This window comes from Prinia subflava, chromosome 5 (genome assembly GCF_021018805.1).
Source record: "Prinia subflava isolate CZ2003 ecotype Zambia chromosome 5, Cam_Psub_1.2, whole genome shotgun sequence".
Classification (NCBI taxonomy): Eukaryota; Metazoa; Chordata; class Aves; order Passeriformes; family Cisticolidae; genus Prinia; species Prinia subflava.
The window spans coordinates 17,442,055-17,458,894 of NC_086251.1; the positions used below are offsets into that span (position 1 = coordinate 17,442,055).

At 45.0% G+C, this 16,840-nt stretch overlaps 1 protein-coding gene across 1 annotated transcript; it reads right to left on the reverse strand.

The window, feature by feature from the left end:
• Positions 1–1,201: 1,201 nt before the first annotated feature.
• Positions 1,202–16,598, reverse strand: LOC134551085 (mucin-2-like). Its single transcript, XM_063398208.1, has 11 exons — positions 8,802–16,598; positions 8,192–8,332; positions 7,767–7,987; positions 7,136–7,310; positions 5,923–5,966; positions 4,877–4,999; positions 4,686–4,784; positions 4,163–4,285; positions 3,787–3,832; positions 3,274–3,385; positions 1,202–1,600 (listed from the first exon to the last, which is right to left on the reverse strand). The coding sequence occupies exons 1-11, from the start codon at positions 16,108–16,110 to the stop codon at positions 1,339–1,341; spliced, it is 8,655 nt and encodes a 2,884-aa protein (XP_063254278.1). The 5' UTR covers positions 16,111–16,598; the 3' UTR covers positions 1,202–1,338.
• Between the last annotated feature and the right edge of the window lie 242 nt (positions 16,599–16,840).

Consider the following 16,840-nt stretch of genomic DNA (forward strand, 5'->3'; position numbering starts at 1 on the left):
CGATGGTTCATCCATGTTGGCGCACTCACCAAGGTGAAGTTCCCCTATGCACTGCGTTAAAACTGCTTCCAGAAAGAAAGATGAGGTATTGTCACAGGAGACCCTCCAGTGAGAGGAACAGAAGGTCCAAATTCCTGGCAAGCCCCACTTCCTAGAGAAGTCACCTGCTTCCCTCAGGGCTGCATTAGAGATGTCACGAGGAAACTTTCAGCTCTGGTACAGCCCTTGGATTATTACCCATTATTGCTTTCTCACGTAGGCAATTATGAAGTCTGCAGTATGAAGGCCAAGGATGATGAAAAGGGATTTCAGGGCCTTGGGACACCTGGTTACTATGTGATCAGGAGCATGAATAGTGTTCCCCTTTATCCCTCCAGTTGCAGGGAATGGTGAGGGAAGAAACAAGAACCAGCAGATCGATACTTGGTGGCAACAGCTGGGGTACACTTGTCTCAAACAGAGAAAATTGTCTTTGCACAAGGGTGCAATGCTCATTGAAAGAGCATTAAACTGGATTGAAGAGGAAAAGGCCTAAACCCAGGCTTGCTGGACACAAGCCTTGTGGCCACACATCAATGTTAGAATGAGTGGTAGCAAGATCCTTCACACTGCTCTGTGATGTGTGAGTATGCTGGAGCACATTTGAAATACATACAGTACACACAGCATGAGGAACAAGCTAAAGGAGCTGGGAATGAGCAAGAGCAGTTTTTTCATCTTTGTACCTTTTATGCCAGTGTGAAGAGCTATTTGGACATGGGTGAGGGAATTTTACCTAGTCCAGGAAGAAGGCTGTATTCCCAAAGACTGCTAGAGAATATACTCCTCTGAGTCAGAAAACTTCCTGATGCCATTAACTGGACTCTCTGTCATTTAGGTAATGAAGATGGGTATTGGACAGTCACCGTAATTGAAAAGTACTGAAAGTTTTACTGACCAAATAAAACAGCTTTGTCCGTGTTTTTGATATGTGTTAGGACCATCGTGTCTATAAAAAGGATATGCAATAACACTTTCACTAAGATTATTAAGTGAAATCTTTTTCTGCTTTATTTTTTAGAGACCCCTTAATTCTTTTTTACCCCCAAAATAGGTTTTGTGATAAAGTATGTGTTTGCGTATTTCTGTAAGTTACGAGGTATTTTGCATTCATCTGTTTTTACTCTGCAATACTGTAAAATTTAAAACCCAAACACTACAATTTAATTGATTTTTTTTATTATTTTTACAAGTAAGACATGAAAAAAGAATGTTAAAGAAGGAGCACAAGTTATTCTGGGGAAGACGTGATTCCAGCTTTCCTAGGATGTCTGCTTTCTTCTTTCAGTGATCATATTCTCAGCTGAGTTGCAATTGGGAACCAAGTGATACAGCCTGTTGCAATTGGGAGCCATATTTTGCGGATTGTTGGAATTGGGAGTCACGTGCTGCAGTGGTTTGTGAAGAGCAAGCATTCACACAATGGCAGTTTTCCACGTAGAGATAGTTATAATTTATGCTGGTTCCATTTCGGCAAGTCAGGGTCACCTGTCTTGTTTGGGTGCTGAGTTCCTGGCAGCAACCACATTTGTGTTCCATCTGGTTTGCTTCAAGAGAGTACCTGTGTTCCGCCGGGAGAAAAAAATGCATCTCGTTAAAAACACAGAGAAAACCCCCTCAGTGATTTTTGTTTAGGGAGGGTTTGGTTTGGGGAGCATTTTTTACATCCTCTTTTCCTCCTCACACACACTTATGGATGTTATTTTTGTTACCTTTGTCTTCAATAGTGAAACTGTTCTTGCTTCCATTGAATCCTGTTCAATTTAGTGGAATCATATAAACACATTTGTTGCTATTCTGTGATCACAGGATTGTGTAGGTTGGAACAGACCTTTCAGATCATTGAGTCTGAGCATTAACCCAGCACTAGCCAGTCCACTAAACCATGTCTCTAAGTGCCACACCTGCATGTCTTTTAAATAGCTGCAGGGATGGTGACTTAACGGCTTCCCTAGGCAGCCTGTTCCAGTGCTGGACAACCATTTCAGTGAAGAGGTATTTCCTAATACCCAGTCTAAACCCCTCCTGGTGCAACTTGAAGCTATTTCCTCTCATCCCTCTACTTGTTACCTGGGAGATCAACCCCCATCTCACTACACCCTCCTTTCAGGCAGTTGTAGAGAGTGTGAATATCTCCCCTGAGCCTCCTTTTCTCCAGCTTAAACACCTCCAACTCCCTCAGCTGCTCTTCAAGGCTTGTGCTCCAGGCCCTTCCCCAGCTCTGTTGCCCTACTCTGGATATGCTTCAGCATGTCTTTCTTTCTCTGGACATGCTCCAATGTCTTTCTTTCAGTGAGAGGCCCAGAACTGGACACAGGACTCAAGGTGTGGCCTCACTGTAGCTGAATACATTGTCCTGGTCCTGATGGCTCCACTATTGCTGATCCAGGCCAGAATGTTCTTGGTCTTCTTGGCCACCTGGGCACTGCTGGCTCCTTTCAGCTGCTGTCACCAGCACCCCCAAGTCCTTTTCCACTGGGCAGATTCCCAGCCCCTCTGCGTCAGCCTGTAGCACTCTGTGGGGTGTTGTGACCCAAGGGCAGGGTGCAGCACTGAGCCTTGTTGAACCTCACCCAAGTATTGATAAAGATATAAAACAGGACTATTTGCAACACTGAGCCCCAGGGAATACCACTGGTGACTGTTCCCCAGCTGGATGTAACTCCACTCAACACCACTCTCTGGGCCCGGCCATACAGCCAGGTTTTTACATAGTGAACAGTTCATCTGTCCAAACTATGAGCTCCCAGCTTCTCCAGGAGAATGCTGTTGGAAATGCTGTCAAAAGCTTTACAAACGTCTGGGCAGACAATACCCACAGCCTTTCCCTCATCCCTCAAGTCAGTCACTGTCATAGAAGGAGATCAGGTTGGTCAAGCAGCAGCTGCCTTTCCCAAGCCCATCCTGGCTGGGCCTGATCCCCTGTTCACCCTGTATGTACTCTGTGATCACACTCAAGATAATCTGCTCCATGTCCTTCCCTGGCACTAAAGTCAGGCTGACAGGCCTGCAGTTCCCTGTATCCTCTCTCCAAACTTTACTGTAGATGAGCATCTCATTTGCTGACCTGCAGTCAACTGGGACCTCCATGGTTAACCAGACTGTTGACAAATGGTTGAAAGTGGCTTTGTGAGCACTTTATCCAGCTCCCTCAGTGCCCCTGGGTGATGAATTAACTTGGCAGACCAGTATAAAGGAAGCCATAGAGATGTTAAATTAATTTTTAGAACTTACATTGAGGAGCCAGGACAAGTTCCTTCACAATATGACAGCTCAACAGGTTCAGAAGACTCACAGTCACCGTGGCGGATCACAGTTTCATTGGTGTAAGGCCTGCAGTTTTTAGCTTTATAAGAAAAAGGGAGAGAAAATATACTTCAGTTCTCTAGTTCTGAACTAAAGGAATTGCAAATCAGTTTCAAAGTGCTTGATGTCTGACGACTGAGAATCTGCAGTATGTAATGGGGTAGATACTGTGTAATGTATATGGAGTTGTCAGATTATTCTTTGATTTCTGTAAGGAGCATTTGGAAGATAATGCAGAGGCCTGAGCATTGCTGGTTTGATTTGTGGTATTCAGTATCGGGAAAAAAGTTATTGCATTTTTCTTTTAAATAAACAGTGAAACACAGGCCTATAGACTATGTAAAAATAGGGTGGGTGAAGAATCCTTCCATCTACTCAAAGATAGTTACAGACTGAATAGAGTGCTTTTCAGGCAGAACACATAAACACAGCATTACTTACGTTTACATATTTTGCAGCAGCCATCAGATGTAATCTCTGCTTCGTCCTTAGTAAAAGTAAAGAAGGAGGATTTGTTAGTGCACAGGTGACAACCATGAATAGGAATATGAGTTAGCACTACTGATACTGGGCAGAAGGCTTCTCTGTGATGAACCCTGAATGAAACAATGGATGACTTATCATCCTCACCCTAGGAGTCTTGAATACTAGTAGCCTCATAAGAAAATACTATGCTTTTCTTATTAATCACAGAGCAAGCCTAGTTTCGTTCTTAAGACATTCCTGCAACTTCAGTGGAAGTGATTTGTTGTATTCATTGTCCCTCCTTGTTCATTTAAACTGAATTCAGTCAATGAAAAATTGATTAAAAACTTACAGGATCGCACTCTTCAGGGTCGTACTCAGGGCACACTTTCTTAGTTTGGACTGCAACAAACTGATCTTCAATTTTTTCACATTTGTAATGGCTGCATTGATCGAGTGGCAGGATCTCGTTAACCTAAGATTTTATAAGAAAAGCAAAAGTTGTTTTTTTTCATTGTGATCAAGTATGTCTGAGCTAATTAAGTTCTCACTCCTCACAGATTCTCAGATCAGGTTCTCAGATGCTTCTGAGAACTTCTTTCAAGTGGCAAAAATGAAATTCTGCAAACTGTAGCTAGCTTGAAAGTTTAAATCCTGGCTCTAAACACTTAGACTACAAATTAGAAACCATTGCTCCATTAGCCACAAAAATCAAGAATTTGATTCCAAATAATGTTCGACTCAAAAAGCTGATACATCATTTTTCAGAGTAATTTCAGTATCTTATTTTTACCAGCAAGGGACATGAGTTGACTCTTAGCTGTTCTAACTTGTATGGGCTAACAGAGAGATCTCAAAATGAAAGGAATACTTACGTTGAGCACATGAACAGTGTTGTTCCTGAGTTTGACTTTGCAAGCCACTTCAATACACTTCCCGCAGCACTCTCCTTCCTCAGTCATGTATTGGTAACCCTACTCGGAAAGAGACGAAGGAGAAAGTATTGGTGATGGAGAATTCTAGTCTTGCCGTAGCTGAGTGGGCAGCCTAAAGATCCTGAACTCACCAGTGGGCAAGATGTCTCACACTGGACTGTTTCACAATGCATAATGTTTGCATTAGTCTCTGGATCTTTCTCAGAACTGCAGGTACACTTCTTACATGAATCAATTACTACTGACTTTCCAACCTGCAAGACAGAAAAAAAAATAAATTCAAATGCCAGCAGTTTCTATATAATATAAAGGCAGAGTTGAAAGCATTGCTGAGCACCATTAAGGTTGCTGAAACACAAGTACAACAGTTTTCAAATTCTTTTTGAACATACGACTTTTTTGGCTTCATGCCCTGTAGGAGAGTTTGTATTAAAAGGAAACTAAATGAAGCAATGTAAACGCAGTAAATTAATGAAATTAAAGTAAGACTAGTTTGTAGTGTCTAATTATTTTACCAGCTTTTCAGTGCTCCATTATGAACATCTTTTCTCTGTAAGTTATGTTCAGTGGTTATAATTTAATATATTATTACTTATAAATTATAAGTATTATAAATTATTATATTTAGTATTATAAATTATTAAATATTGTTATATTATTAATTATAATTTTAAAAGGGGGATTAAAATAAGGCTTTACAAATGCAGATACATAAGCAGAGATCTAAATTTACATATGGATTTTAGTCTTTCCGAAATGTATCCCCAAAGACTCCAGTGCTGATATTTAAATTATGTGTTACTGACCTAAGTACCAATTTTAGCAAAAGGGTTTAGGTATCAATTAAATCGAAAATGTTAGGGGTTTTTTTTAAGGTTCTCTGGGTTTATTTCAAAGAGCAATTGAAATATTCATCAGATTGTCTGGCAAAGTCATTAATTAAAGAAGTGTGACGAAGCTTTAAAAGACAGTACATAACTAAAAATGGTGCATTCTTGTTTTATACTACTCATTCTGTGACAAATTTGATTTTGACTTTACCCAAAAAACTTCCAATTAAGGGCTAGAGAGAGAAACCCCCAAACACATGTACTGGGAAAAGAACTTTCCCAAAGTTTATTTTGGTAGAAAGGATGTACTTTTCACTTCTAGCAGTATACTGCTACATCATTCTTACCGTGTACAATGTTCCATTAATCACACAGACATCAGGTATTGGTTCTGAAAAACAAAACAAAAATTGTATTCCAGAATAACTCAAATTGTGAGACTTCCTGAGAAGTCAAGATGTTATCAGGTTTCGTTAGTAACACAGAGAGTATGGAAAATTTGAATTCAATCTAACTATGTGCTTAGACTTCATATATAGTGTAGCTGAATGTTTAAATAAAGTTTCATCATTAAAATTAGCAGGAAGAGTTGGAGAGGAATGGCTTAAAACTCAAGCTATGCCTGAAAAATCTGGTTTTTACCCTTTCAATATGTGGTTCAATTTAAATTCAGTCTGATTCCAATTAAATTAGTTGTTTCCTCTTCGAACCCTAGGAGTCCAGTGATATACAAAGATGCTTCAGTTATTGATTCTTTATGACCTTTCAGAACATGGCTTGTACAGAAGATTGACTCTGTGGAAAAAGGCATTCCTACTGTGGTAATGTAAATCTGACAACATGGCAGAACCCATCTATGTCATTCACAGAACTGCTTCAAACTTGCCTGTTCCTTTGTTTTGACTTTCCTGTCTCAGGCCTAATTTATGGGTACTTTTTTCTTTTTATTCTTTTGCACAAGTATAGGTACATAAAATACATGTATATAAAAGCATATGTTTATAAATTTAACTTTATAACTAATATTTTTTTATGTTCATGATCATCTGGGGCAAGTGTAAGTATAATTATTACTTTTCATACACTGTCAATTCAGTTACTGATTACAATTCACTTTATACTATTGCTTCCTGTTACTTGGTCTTGTAGTCAACTGTTAAGATTTTTAGTGACTTATGTTTATGAATCTTGCTTTAGTTGCATTTAGGCTAAGGTTAATGTGCTCCAATGTTCCATTAATAACATGAAAAAGATGCATTGATAACATTTATAATTACAGGTACAGAGATAGTTGAACTACATAGACCAGTGAATGTTCAAAATATTATTCAGCTCCCCCACCCATTCTCTCATCAAAGTTAAATGAAAATAACATTATTTTTTTAAAACAAAGCTTTAATGCACATTTAGCCAAAAATTGTTGTGTGTTCACTGAGAGAACAATTTATGAAAGATTTTGCTGTTATTGTGATACGTTAAGAACTCCCTTAGATGTTAACAGAAGTGCAAATGTAATTTATATACCACTGTGGTATTTATACATGTATTTTTAATACTTACGGCATTCAAATTCAGGACAACATGGGTCTTTTTGTGGTAGTACAGCCATGGAAACAAATCCTAGGTCACAAACTGTTTGCTGAGCTGTTTGGCATGGGAGCGGCTGGCACTGCACAGTAGTGGTGAGGGAGTCACAGACACACTTCTGGCATTCATCTATCCACTCCTCTCCAGGCTGAAAATATGTAAATCATTTATTCTTAAATGCTTCTTCATCCTAGTTGTTCAGTTTTAACATAAGATATACTCTCAAAATTAGTAGGAAATTCAGAGTGGAGATGTTTTAGCACATCATTTAAGAACAGGTATGCTCAGAACAACTACAGAATTTTCTTCTACATAAAAAGAATGGTGTTTTATATTTCATGGGTAGTCTACTTATAGCTATGAAATTTAAATGACTTTTATTAAACTAAAAGTCTCTGCCATGGTCTTAGTGAGCTTTTCCACCTAGACCAGACCTTGAAATCTGGTAATGCCACATTAAATAACTGTGTGCTACCAGGTCATCTGTTACATAACCAACTTTGTTATTGAGACACACAGAGGTTGATTTGAACTGGCCGTTAAAGGACAGAAATTTGCCCGGTTTTGCCAAAGTGGTGTATTAGAAAGTAGGGACGGGAACTACCTTTCTTGCAGGATTGACATCAGTACAGTTTCTTTCTACTGAAGTTGTGAGGGTTGTTGCTGTGGTTGGTGAGGCAGCTGGTGATGTAGTTGAGGAGGCGACTGAAGGAACAGGGGTTGTCAGAGGACATGGTCCCTGGAAGGGCTCAATCTCACATTCCTTGCTGCAAAGTGCATAAAAATTACAGCCAGCTCTATCTGTTCTGTTGTATACCACTTCCCCTGTAGATGAAAATTAAAGGACAAATTACAAGAATGAAATCCATAGGGAGAAAAAGCAACAAAATACTGTGAAACTATAATGTGTATTCATCTTTTACAAGTTCTATTTTTAAATGGTTTTGAGTGGTTATCTTCAATCAAATAGAGTCTTAAGGGCTTATATTGCTCATGAATTTTTTAATGATCATAAAATAAGACACTTACCAGGAGAAAATAAAGTTTCAAACACATGACAAAAGCATGGAGTTATTTTGCTGGATGTAACAGATGAGCTGGTGGAAGAACTGAAGGTTGAAGGAGAGCTTGTTGTAACATGACTTGATTGTGATGTACGAGTTGAAGTTACTGTTGAGCACAAATAATAGTTTAGTTTGAAAGTACAGATTTTTGATCTAATAATTTTAACATATTCAAGAGGCCTATTCAACATTTGGCGAACCAAGTGAATTTTTGTTGCATTCAAATAGTTGACCTATTCAAATGTGGAGACTGTGGAAATTTTGTCATTATACATTGATTAACATCTGGATTTTGGCAAATCTTAAGAGAGTTACCTCTAAACTTTTCAAAAGATTCAACTTTCTCCATTGAAGTAAGAATTAATACTATGAAGTTAACAAAGCTGTCAAATATAGATACGAGTAAAAAATGGGTAGATTGGTTAAAAATTGGTTTATGTGTTTTAAGGAATATCAACGGTCATAGAGTCATACAATAAGAGACTGGTTTAATAGAAGAAGCCACACAAAACAAAGATGAGAATGTTGGTATGAAGAAAAGGCTGGTTGAAAACATAAAGTAGACAATGACATACCTGGATTGACAGTGGTGCTTGAGAAAACTGTTGTAAACATATTTTCTTGAGTAGGAGAAAAGAATGTTGTTAAAGTTTCTGTAACACCAGTGGTAGTCCAAGACTGCGGACGAGTGGTAGTGAACACAGATGAGGGGCTAGTAGTGGTTCTAGATTTTATGTCAGGTGAAGTGGAGGCAGTGCTGGTTGGTGTAGTGATGATGGTTGTGCCCTCTCTGGCTGGGGTGCTGGGAACAGCTGTTGTTCCAACAGTGGTTCTTATTTTGATTTCCGAGGGTGTTGTGGGAGATGTTGGAGCCTGGGTTGGCACAGTGGAGGTTTCTCCTGGAGCTGTGGTGGCTGAGGCTCTTGTGGTGCTTCCTGCAGTGGTCCTGGAGGTGCTGGCAGTGCTTGTCTCTGGCGTGGGCACTGTTGTTGAGGGTGGAGTGATGGTGGTTGTGCCTTCAGTCTGAGGGGGAGAGGTGCTGGTGGTGGTGGCGATGAAGGTTGTGCCCTCTCTGGCTGGGGTGCTGGGAACAGCTGTTGTTCCAACAGTGGTTCTTATTTTGATTTCAGGCGTTGTTGTGGGAGATGTTGGAGCCTGGGTTGGCACAGTGGAGGTTTCTCCTGGAGCTGTGGTGGCTGAGGCTCTTGTGGTGCTTCCTGCAGTGGTCCTGGAGGTGCTGGCAGTGCTTGTCTCTGGCGTGGGCACTGTTGTTGAGGGTGGAGTGATGGTGGTTGTGCCTTCAGTCTGAGGGGGAGAGGTGCTGGTGGTGGTGGCGATGAAGGTTGTGCCCTCTCTGGCTGGGGTGCTGGGAACAGCTGTTGTTCCAACAGTGGTTCTTATTTTGATTTCCGAGGGTGTTGTGGGAGATGTTGGAGCCTGGGTTGGCACAGTGGAGGTTTCTCCTGGAGCTGTGGTGGCTGAGGCTCTTGTGGTGCTTCCTGCAGTGGTCCTGGAGGTGCTGGCAGTGCTTGTCTCTGGCGTGGGCACTGTTGTTGAGGGTGGAGTGATGGTGGTTGTGCCTTCAGTCTGAGGGGGAGAGGTGCTGGTGGTGGTGGCGATGAAGGTTGTGCCCTCTCTGGCTGGGGTGCTGGGAACAGCTGTTGTTCCAACAGTGGTTCTTATTTTGATTTCAGGCGTTGTTGTGGGAGATGTTGGAGCCTGGGTTGGCACAGTGGAGGTTTCTCCTGGAGCTGTGGTGGCTGAGGCTCTTGTGGTGCTTCCTGCAGTGGTCCTGGAGGTGCTGGCAGTGCTTGTCTCTGGCGTGGGCACTGTTGTTGAGGGTGGAGTGATGGTGGTTGTGCCTTCAGTCTGAGGGGGAGAGGTGCTGGTGGTGGTGGCGATGAAGGTTGTGCCCTCTCTGGCTGGGGTGCTGGGAACAGCTGTTGTTCCAACAGTGGTTCTTATTTTGATTTCAGGCGTTGTTGTGGGAGATGTTGGAGCCTGGGTTGGCACAGTGGAGGTTTCTCCTGGAGCTGTGGTGGCTGAGGCTCTTGTGGTGCTTCCTGCAGTGGTCCTGGAGGTGCTGGCAGTGCTTGTCTCTGGCGTGGGCACTGTTGTTGAGGGTGGAGTGATGGTGGTTGTGCCTTCAGTCTGAGGGGGAGAGGTGCTGGTGGTGGTGGCGATGAAGGTTGTGCCCTCTCTGGCTGGGGTGCTGGGAACAGCTGTTGTTCCAACAGTGGTTCTTATTTTGATTTCAGGCGTTGTTGTGGGAGATGTTGGAGCCTGGGTTGGCACAGTGGAGGTTTCTCCTGGAGCTGTGGTGGCTGAGGCTCTTGTGGTGCTTCCTGCAGTGGTCCTGGAGGTGCTGGCAGTGCTTGTCTCTGGCGTGGGCACTGTTGTTGAGGGTGGAGTGATGGTGGTTGTGCCTTCAGTCTGAGGGGGAGAGGTGCTGGTGGTGGTGGCGATGAAGGTTGTGCCCTCTCTGGCTGGGGTGCTGGGAACAGCTGTTGTTCCAACAGTGGTTCTTATTTTGATTTCAGGCGTTGTTGTGGGAGATGTTGGAGCCTGGGTTGGCACAGTGGAGGTTTCTCCTGGAGCTGTGGTGGCTGAGGCTCTTGTGGTGCTTCCTGCAGTGGTCCTGGAGGTGCTGGCAGTGCTTGTCTCTGGCGTGGGCACTGTTGTTGAGGGTGGAGTGATGGTGGTTGTGCCTTCAGTCTGAGGGGGAGAGGTGCTGGTGGTGGTGGCGATGAAGGTTGTGCCCTCTCTGGCTGGGGTGCTGGGAACAGCTGTTGTTCCAACAGTGGTTCTTATTTTGATTTCAGGCGTTGTTGTGGGAGATGTTGGAGCCTGGGTTGGCACAGTGGAGGTTTCTCCTGGAGCTGTGGTGGCTGAAGCTCTTGTGGTGCTTCCTGCAGTGGTCCTGGAGGTGCTGGCAGTGCTTGTCTCTGGCGTGGGCACTGTTGTTGAGGGTGGAGTGATGGTGGTTGTGCCTTCAGTCTGAGGGGGAGAGGTGCTGGTGGTGGTGGCGATGAAGGTTGTGCCCTCTCTGGCTGGGGTGCTGGGAACAGCTGTTGTTCCAACAGTGGTTCTTATTTTGATTTCAGGCGTTGTTGTGGGAGATGTTGGAGCCTGGGTTGGCACAGTGGAGGTTTCTCCTGGAGCTGTGGTGGTTGAGGCTCTTGTGGTGCTTCCTGCAGTGGTCCTGGAGGTGCTGGCAGTGCTTGTCTCTGGCGTGGGCACTGTTGTTGAGGGTGGAGTGATGGTGGTTGTGCCTTCAGTCTGAGGGGGAGAGGTGCTGGTGGTGGTGGCGATGAAGGTTGTGCCCTCTCTGGCTGGGGTGCTGGGAACAGCTGTTGTTCCAACAGTGGTTCTTATTTTGATTTCAGGCGTTGTTGTGGGAGATGTTGGAGCCTGGGTTGGCACAGTGGAGGTTTCTCCTGGAGCTGTGGTGGCTGAGGCTCTTGTGGTGCTTCCTGCAGTGGTCCTGGAGGTGCTGGCAGTGCTTGTCTCTGGCGTGGGCACTGTTGTTGAGGGTGGAGTGATGGTGGTTGTGCCTTCAGTCTGAGGGGGAGAGGTGCTGGTGGTGGTGGCGATGAAGGTTGTGCCCTCTCTGGCTGGGGTGCTGGGAACAGCTGTTGTTCCAACAGTGGTTCTTATTTTGATTTCAGGCGTTGTTGTGGGAGATGTTGGAGCCTGGGTTGGCACAGTGGAGGTTTCTCCTGGAGCTGTGGTGGCTGAAGCTCTTGTGGTGCTTCCTGCAGTGGTCCTGGAGGTGCTGGCAGTGCTTGTCTCTGGCGTGGGCACTGTTGTTGAGGGTGGAGTGATGGTGGTTGTGCCTTCAGTCTGAGGGGGAGAGGTGCTGGTGGTGGTGGCGATGAAGGTTGTGCCCTCTCTGGCTGGGGTGCTGGGAACAGCTGTTGTTCCAACAGTGGTTCTTATTTTGATTTCAGGCGTTGTTGTGGGAGATGTTGGAGCCTGGGTTGGCACAGTGGAGGTTTCTCCTGGAGCTGTGGTGGCTGAGGCTCTTGTGGTGCTTCCTGCAGTGGTCCTGGAGGTGCTGGCAGTGCTTGTCTCTGGCGTGGGCACTGTTGTTGAGGGTGGAGTGATGGTGGTTGTGCCTTCAGTCTGAGGGGGAGAGGTGCTGGTGGTGGTGGCGATGAAGGTTGTGCCCTCTCTGGCTGGGGTGCTGGGAACAGCTGTTGTTCCAACAGTGGTTCTTATTTTGATTTCAGGCGTTGTTGTGGGAGATGTTGGAGCCTGGGTTGGCACAGTGGAGGTTTCTCCTGGAGCTGTGGTGGCTGAGGCTCTTGTGGTGCTTCCTGCAGTGGTCCTGGAGGTGCTGGCAGTGCTTGTCTCTGGCGTGGGCACTGTTGTTGAGGGTGGAGTGATGGTGGTTGTGCCTTCAGTCTGAGGGGGAGAGGTGCTGGTGGTGGTGGCGATGAAGGTTGTGCCCTCTCTGGCTGGGGTGCTGGGAACAGCTGTTGTTCCAACAGTGGTTCTTATTTTGATTTCCGAGGGTGTTGTGGGAGATGTTGGAGCCTGGGTTGGCACAGTGGAGGTTTCTCCTGGAGCTGTGGTGGCTGAGGCTCTTGTGGTGCTTCCTGCAGTGGTCCTGGAGGTGCTGGCAGTGCTTGTCTCTGGCGTGGGCACTGTTGTTGAGGGTGGAGTGATGGTGGTTGTGCCTTCAGTCTGAGGGGGAGAGGTGCTGGTGGTGGTGGCGATGAAGGTTGTGCCCTCTCTGGCTGGGGTGCTGGGAACAGCTGTTGTTCCAACAGTGGTTCTTATTTTGATTTCAGGCGTTGTTGTGGGAGATGTTGGAGCCTGGGTTGGCACAGTGGAGGTTTCTCCTGGAGCTGTGGTGGCTGAAGCTCTTGTGGTGCTTCCTGCAGTGGTCCTGGAGGTGCTGGCAGTGCTTGTCTCTGGCGTGGGCACTGTTGTTGAGGGTGGAGTGATGGTGGTTGTGCCTTCAGTCTGAGGGGGAGAGGTGCTGGTGGTGGTGGCGATGAAGGTTGTGCCCTCTCTGGCTGGGGTGCTGGGAACAGCTGTTGTTCCAACAGTGGTTCTTATTTTGATTTCAGGCGTTGTTGTGGGAGATGTTGGAGCCTGGGTTGGCACAGTGGAGGTTTCTCCTGGAGCTGTGGTGGTTGAGGCTCTTGTGGTGCTTCCTGCAGTGGTCCTGGAGGTGCTGGCAGTGCTTGTCTCTGGCGTGGGCACTGTTGTTGAGGGTGGAGTGATGGTGGTTGTGCCTTCAGTCTGAGGGGGAGAGGTGCTGGTGGTGGTGGCGATGAAGGTTGTGCCCTCTCTGGCTGGGGTGCTGGGAACAGCTGTTGTTCCAACAGTGGTTCTTATTTTGATTTCAGGCGTTGTTGTGGGAGATGTTGGAGCCTGGGTTGGCACAGTGGAGGTTTCTCCTGGAGCTGTGGTGGTTGAGGCTCTTGTGGTGCTTCCTGCAGTGGTCCTGGAGGTGCTGGCAGTGCTTGTCTCTGGCGTGGGCACTGTTGTTGAGGGTGGAGTGATGGTGGTTGTGCCTTCAGTCTGAGGGGGAGAGGTGCTGGTGGTGGTGGCGATGAAGGTTGTGCCCTCTCTGGCTGGGGTGCTGGGAACAGCTGTTGTTCCAACAGTGGTTCTTATTTTGATTTCAGGCGTTGTTGTGGGAGATGTTGGAGCCTGGGTTGGCACAGTGGAGGTTTCTCCTGGAGCTGTGGTGGCTGAGGCTCTTGTGGTGCTTCCTGCAGTGGTCCTGGAGGTGCTGGCAGTGCTTGTCTCTGGCGTGGGCACTGTTGTTGAGGGTGGAGTGATGGTGGTTGTGCCTTCAGTCTGAGGGGGAGAGGTGCTGGTGGTGGTGGCGATGAAGGTTGTGCCCTCTCTGGCTGGGGTGCTGGGAACAGCTGTTGTTCCAACAGTGGTTCTTATTTTGATTTCAGGCGTTGTTGTGGGAGATGTTGGAGCCTGGGTTGGCACAGTGGAGGTTTCTCCTGGAGCTGTGGTGGCTGAGGCTCTTGTGGTGCTTCCTGCAGTGGTCCTGGAGGTGCTGGCAGTGCTTGTCTCTGGTGTGGGCACTGTGTATCTTGACGTGATTCCTTCTGTTGTGTAGGCAGTTGTTCCTGCAGTTGTTTTTTCTCGCTGTGGAGCCGTAGGCACTGCAGTTGTTGCTGCAGTTTTGGTTGCTACTGTGGTCGTTTCTGAGGAGTATGTCGTGGCAGTGCTTACAGTGGTTCCTGTGGTTGCTACTGTTGTCTGACAGTGTTTTCGGTCACAGCACAGCACTGAGACCTCGTAGTCAAAACACGTGGGGTACTTCATTGTCTGATCCTTATTTCTGCACACTAACCCCCTCTCAAGGCTGCACTCAAATTTCTGTCCCATTATTTTCACAATACTGTCAGCGTAATCTTTAGCTCGGCACTTGATATCTCGTGGCTTGTCACACAACTCATACCCAGCAGCTCGGATGTTTTCAAAAGTCTCTACATCTCCATTTTCACTGCCTGGCGTAGGGGAATCCACGTTAAACCACTGTGTCCAGGCACAGCGCTCTACCACACAGTTGTCTGTTGTATTGGAGGTACGGATAGTGGTGGTGGCTGGCGTGGTCACTGTTGTTGTTGTTGGGATGACGGTGGTTGTGCCTTCAGTCTGAGGAGGAGAGGTGCTGGTGGTGGTGGCGATGAAGGTTGTGCCCTCTCTGGCTGGGGTGCTGGGAACAGCTGTTGTTCCAACAGTGGTTCTTATTTTGCTTTCAGGCGTTGTTGTGGGAGATGTTGGAGCCTGGGTTGGCACAGTGGAGGTTTCTCCTGGAGCTGTGGTGGTTGAGGCTCTTGTGGTGCTTCCTGCAGTGGTCCTGGAGGTGCTGGCAGTGCTTGTCTCTGGCGTGGGCACTGTTGTTGAGGGTGGAGTGATGGTGGTTGTGCCTTCAGTCTGAGGGGGAGAGGTGCTGGTGGTGGTGGCGATGAAGGTTGTGCCCTCTCTGGCTGGGGTGCTGGGAACAGCTGTTGTTCCAACAGTGGTTCTTATTTTGATTTCAGGGGTGGAGGCAGTAATTGGTGATGTTGTTTGAACAGCAACAGTGGACAATACAGTTGGAAGAGTTTCTTCTGTTATTGTAGTGGTGCTTCCTATGGAGGTCCTGACAACGGTGGTAGCTTGGGTAGGCACTTTTGGTCGCGGTGTAGTGATAGTTGTGCCTTGTGTTGGCAGGGCAGTAGTACTGGAGGTTATTGTGGTGGCAGCAGTGGTTTCTACGGTTGATTCTGGGAGAGTGGAAATGGTATTGGGTGATGATGACACTTGGGTTACTGCAGTGGAGGTTTCTCCTGTAGTAGTTGTGATTTGGTAACCTGTTGTTGAAACTTGTGATGTCGTTGCTGTTACTGACGTTTCGCTCAGAGGAGTTGTGCTTTCTCTGTCCCTGTCTCTCAGTGGTGTTGTAGTTAGTTCACTTTCTTGTTTCTGTGTTGTTGGTATCATCGTTGTCTGTACTGTAAATGGTGTTGATTCTACGGCAGTAGTTGTGAATTCTCTTGTCGTTGGTGGTGTTGTAGTTTGTACTTCTGAACATGGCATGTATCTGCAGCATGATATTCTGATTTCATAATTATAGCACTGTGTAGATTTTTGGTCCCGGTTATTGCATATTAATCCTGTGCTTTGACTACACTCTACTGTTTGGTTAAGGTTGGTAATTGCAGTATCGGGGTGTTCTTTGGCTCTGCATTGAACTTCGCTTGGGTTTGTACATACACTGTATCCTTTATCCTTGAGATTTTGAAATGTTTCATAATCTCCACTGTCCTCTTTGTTTTCAGGCTGAGTGGAATCATACCATTCTGACCACACACAGATATTTTTTACACATACAGTTGTCACTGGTGTTGCGGTTGTCATTTCTGTAATTTAAAGGAGGAAACATAAGTTTTGTCTGTTCTTACTAAAGAGAGTTCCAGGAAGAAATTATTCATCCTCCATACCTTTTTTTTGGTTGTATATATTTTTTAATATTATGTAGTGTTTTAATTTCAATGAACTTGCTTTGGCAGTCTCAAGCTTAATTGCTAAAGTAGGTTTTGATCTTTTACCCATATTATTATTGTAGAGATACTTTCTTCAATATCTATTAAATTTTTGTAGCTAAATATTGGTAGTCTGATGTCTTTTGCACAGTATGTCACTGCTTAGATAATAGATCTCACAAGTGCTATGGTATAAGTAGAGAGGTTTTATTCTCCTTTGTATTGTCTGTATTTAATTACACTGAACTGCATAACCATGCAGACTTTAAAATTTTTACTACTTAATTAAAAGTTTTAATTAAAGTTTTAATTAAAAATTAAAAAAAAAATTATTCGTAATTAAAAGTTTACCAATTTTTCTACTTGGTTTAATATTAACACATGTAACATAAAATAAATATAAAACATAAATATATATTTAACATATGTATTTTATATACAGTACCTTATAATAGAGAATATACATATAGTATATATGAAATATATCATCTAATAGGTGTCTTCTATGTATTTTAATAAGACTTCATATTCCTGGCATTATGAAGATAACCACGTGCAATAGAGATGACTTTCTCAATATCAATGTTACTTAATAAAAGATTTAA